At 47.1% G+C, this 4,032-nt stretch overlaps 1 protein-coding gene across 1 annotated transcript in view; it reads right to left on the bottom strand.

Annotated features, from left to right (window-relative positions):
* Positions 1 to 2,683: 2,683 nt before the first annotated feature.
* The window catches only part of grk6 (G protein-coupled receptor kinase 6), a gene marked incomplete in the record, with an annotated part of 45,074 nt that continues 43,725 nt past the window's right edge, over positions 2,684 to 4,032 (bottom strand). The window contains 2 exon segments of the mRNA XM_062537274.1: positions 2,684 to 3,068; positions 3,804 to 3,938. Of these exon segments, the coding sequence (XP_062393258.1) occupies positions 3,018 to 3,068; positions 3,804 to 3,938 (186 nt within the window).

Here is a 4,032-nt window from a genome sequence, read left to right as displayed (position 1 = left end):
AAACAACCATCTGAACTTTTTAAAAACTACACTCTTTGGGGAATCAATCCCTTTGTGCAGTGGATTTGACATTATGGTATCCATGGCAACGGACCAACAGGTGCACATGCAGAGGGAGAACAAGACAGAAGAAACACAGAGGTTTGGACACAGTGCAAGCTGCTCTTATACACAAACACACACACACACACACACACACACACACGCACACACACGCGCATACATACACACAGTATATACACATGAAAAAACCTCAGTGCATTGCGCGAGAAAATGAAAATGAAACCCAAGAGAATGACAATAGTCCTGTGATAGACACGATAGGATACTGTACGCCCTCACAGTGTTCAAGCTTGGCTCAGAAACATTGTCAAACACAAAACAAAACAAAACAAATAAAAACAAAACAAAACAAAACAAAAATTAAGTTCAGTTCAGTCTTGCTCTAGGTACTGTGGTGTCTTCTTGTTTTCTTTTTTTGTTTACACATAGATCATCCATTATTGCTAAATAAACAAACAAACAAACAAACCTAAACAGAAGTGTCTTTTTTACACTGTACAGTACAGTAGACTGGAATGTACTTGAGTTTCAGTGGACAGAAGCGGGGAGGGTGGGGGGGCGGTGGGGGATATGGCAACGTCGGGACTTTGGGGTACAGGTGGACGAGGTGACCAATGGGAAATAAATGCAGCGCTCTGCAGCATCCAAGAACCGTGTAGAGGGACGAGTCTCTCCTCGAGACCCCCCCTCACCCCCACCTCCAGAGAGAGCACCCTTTCTTTCCACAGCACCCCAGAAGTGACCATGAATCACCCCCCCACACACACACACACACTCCATTCAGTCTGAGGAAAGTTCACCAGCAGATACAGTAAGCTCACAGGTAATGACCAGGGTAACCCAGAGGGGGGCGCTAGTACAGGGGATGTTGCTGATGTGGGACTAGATACGCTTCGTACCGGGGACAGGTCTGTTCAGCGCAGAACAGAACACAATTGAACTGAATGGAATCTTTCTTGTGCACGTGTGCCAAGTGCGTTGTACCAGGGCCAGGTGTGTTCCGCAAAGAACAGAATAGAATTGAACAGAATAGAATCTTTCTTTTACTCATGCGCTGGACATATTGTACTGGGGCCAGGGGAGTTCCGTAAACGCATAATGTACATATTGTTCTGGGGTCAAATCTGTTCCGTAAATGCACAACGTACATTGTCCTGGGGTCAAATCTGTTCCGTAAACTCACAACATACATATTGTCCGGGGGTCAAATCTGTTCCGTAAATGGACGATATACGTATTGTCCTGGCGTCAGGTCTGTTCCATACACAAGGCTGCGGCAGGATTACCAATCCGGTGGGGGGCAGGTGCTGGAACGCAGGGCTCTAGAACTGGACAGTTCTGGCCCACATCTGCGCTACATCCGGCCCCGATCCAATCTGGATTCTGAGGCAAGCAGGACCAGCTAAAAGTCTATCCTCAGTAGATCGCCACAGCACTAACACCATGTTATGTTATGAGTACCTCACCAGGCCAAAGGCAACTTCGTCAGACATGCACACAGACTCCGTTTGTGAAGAAAAAAAAAGTTGGAAGAAAAAAAAGGAAAAGTATATAAAAAAAGAACAACTAAAGAGAACTGGTTTGGTCTGGAGTGCAAGTGCTGTAGTTCCTGATGAGAGAACTGTTTTAAAGGTACTTTTTGGCAAATGAGGCAAATGACTAGGGGCTGGGACACTGGGTGAGGTGAGAGAGGGATGAAGAGAGAGAGAAAGAGAAAGAGAGAGAGAGAGAGAGAGAAGAGAGAGAAAGAGAAAGAGAGAGAGAGAGGCAAATGAAGACCCAGCAGTAACAGGGTCTGAATATGAGGAGATAAAGAGGCTGAGAGAAAGGGGGAGGAATGCAGACAGAGACAGAGAGAGAGAGAGAGAGAGAGAGAGGGAGAGGTGACGAGAGAGAGATGGAGCAAGACATGCAAGAAGATCTAGCAGTTACAAGGTCTGACTGTGAGAGGAGAGATAAAGAAAGGGAGAGAGAGAGGAGGAGGAATAGAGACAGAGAGAAGGAGGGATGGAGAGAGAGAGAGAGAGAAGGAGGCATAGAGAGAGAGAGAGAGAGGAGGGATGGAGAGAGATGGGGAGGAAGACTCACTCAGAGCCTCCCAGCTGAGGTCTATGGAGCAGTCCAGGTGACAACACACACACACACACACACACACACATGCACTACCGCACTTACATCGCATCTGTTTGGTTTTCCTAAAAGATCTCAGACATGGTACTAGCACACACACACACACAGAGTTCTGCGTCGCAGTAACTTTTAAATGCTAGAATGAACCTTCTAAAAGCACTACTAGAATGAATCCTCTCCAAGTAGCTTTAAGCACGTGGCCTCTAAGTCTTCGTTTACATCGTTTATCATGCACGGTTTATGTCATGACTACACACATGGGATCATTTTGATTGTCTGAACTAACATATATGTATGTTTATATATATATACATATATAAAAAGACAAATATAAATATAAAAATATTTCCGAACAGACACTTGTCCCACTTGCGTTCATCTATTATGTGCAATATGTTTCAGTAGGTAACAGTGTGACACCTCCGACTGGACTCAAGCTGGGGACGTGGACGATGACGAGTAACAGGGTGGGGGGGGGGGGGTGGGGGGGGGGGGTGGGGGGGGCATGAAGCACACCTGTCCCACCTGGTAGACCTCTTCACCTTTTGCTATGTCTTTGTCGGATGTCTATAACATGGACAGCTTAGCTAAAGTGAAAATATACATTCCAATATTTATATAGAGGTGTGGTTTTTTTGTCTTGTTTTTTTTGGAAAATACAAATGTGCAAATATTGTAAACAAATGGAATCCTCTGTGGTGGGGCACTCCGGGGTGAGTGTGGGGGTGAGGGGGGCAGTTGGCAGGATTTGGGGGGGGGCGGGGTAGCTGGGGGTAGATGGGTTGGCCAGGGGGTGCGGAGGGGCAGGAGTGGGCATCTCTCTCTCACAGCCTGGTGGGCTCCTCATCACTGTCGCTGCAGTTCCCACAACACTCCTGTAGAGGGCGACACAGAAAAGCACTTTGAGCAGCTCACACAGGAACAGCTGAAACACTCTAGCCCACACCTACAGGCTATATCAACAACACTCTAGCCCACACGTACAGACTATACCAACAACACTCTCCCACACCTACAGGCTACACCAACAACACTCTCCCACACCTACAGGCTATATCAACAACACTCTCCCACACCTGCAGGCTATATCAACAACACTCTCCTACAGGCTACACCAACAACACTCTCACACACCTACAGGCTATACCAACAATACTCTCCTACAGGCTACACCAACAACACTCTCCCACACCTACAGGCTATACCAACAAAACTCTAGTCTAGCCCACACCTACAGGCTATATCAACAATACTCTAGCCCACATCTCCAGGCTATACCAATACTCTCCTACAGGCTATACCAATACTCTCCCATATACTCTCCCACACCTACAGACTATACCAACACTCTCCCACACCTACAGGCTATACCAACAACACTCTAGCCTACATCTCCAGGCTATACCAATACTCTCCTACAGGCTTCACCAATACTCTCCCACGTCTATAGGCTATACCAATACAACCCTGAACCCAGTAGACCAATAACAAGTACAATAACAACAACAACAACCTCCTAATAGAAGAATCATTTGTTTATAAGACAATGTGTGCAGCAGGCCCTGTTTGGGTGTGTGTGTGTGTGTGTGGGTGTGTGTGTGTGTGTGTACCTGTCTACCGAAGAGCCTCTGCAGCAGGCCCTGTTTGGGGGGAGGTGAGGGCTGTCCTCTCCAGTCCAGGTCTGGGGGGATGCTTCCGTCTGGGTTCAGGATGTTGAGCTCTTCAAAGCACTTCGACTCGATCATCTGCACACACACACACACACACACACACACACACACACACAAACACAAATAACACGACACACAGGTTTGTGAGTGTACAGTTGCCTTGGCAACC

This window comes from Sardina pilchardus, chromosome 5 (genome assembly GCF_963854185.1).
Source record: "Sardina pilchardus chromosome 5, fSarPil1.1, whole genome shotgun sequence".
Lineage (NCBI taxonomy): Eukaryota > Metazoa > Chordata > Actinopteri > Clupeiformes > Clupeidae > Sardina > Sardina pilchardus.
This window is presented reverse-complemented; position numbering and strand designations above follow the sequence as displayed.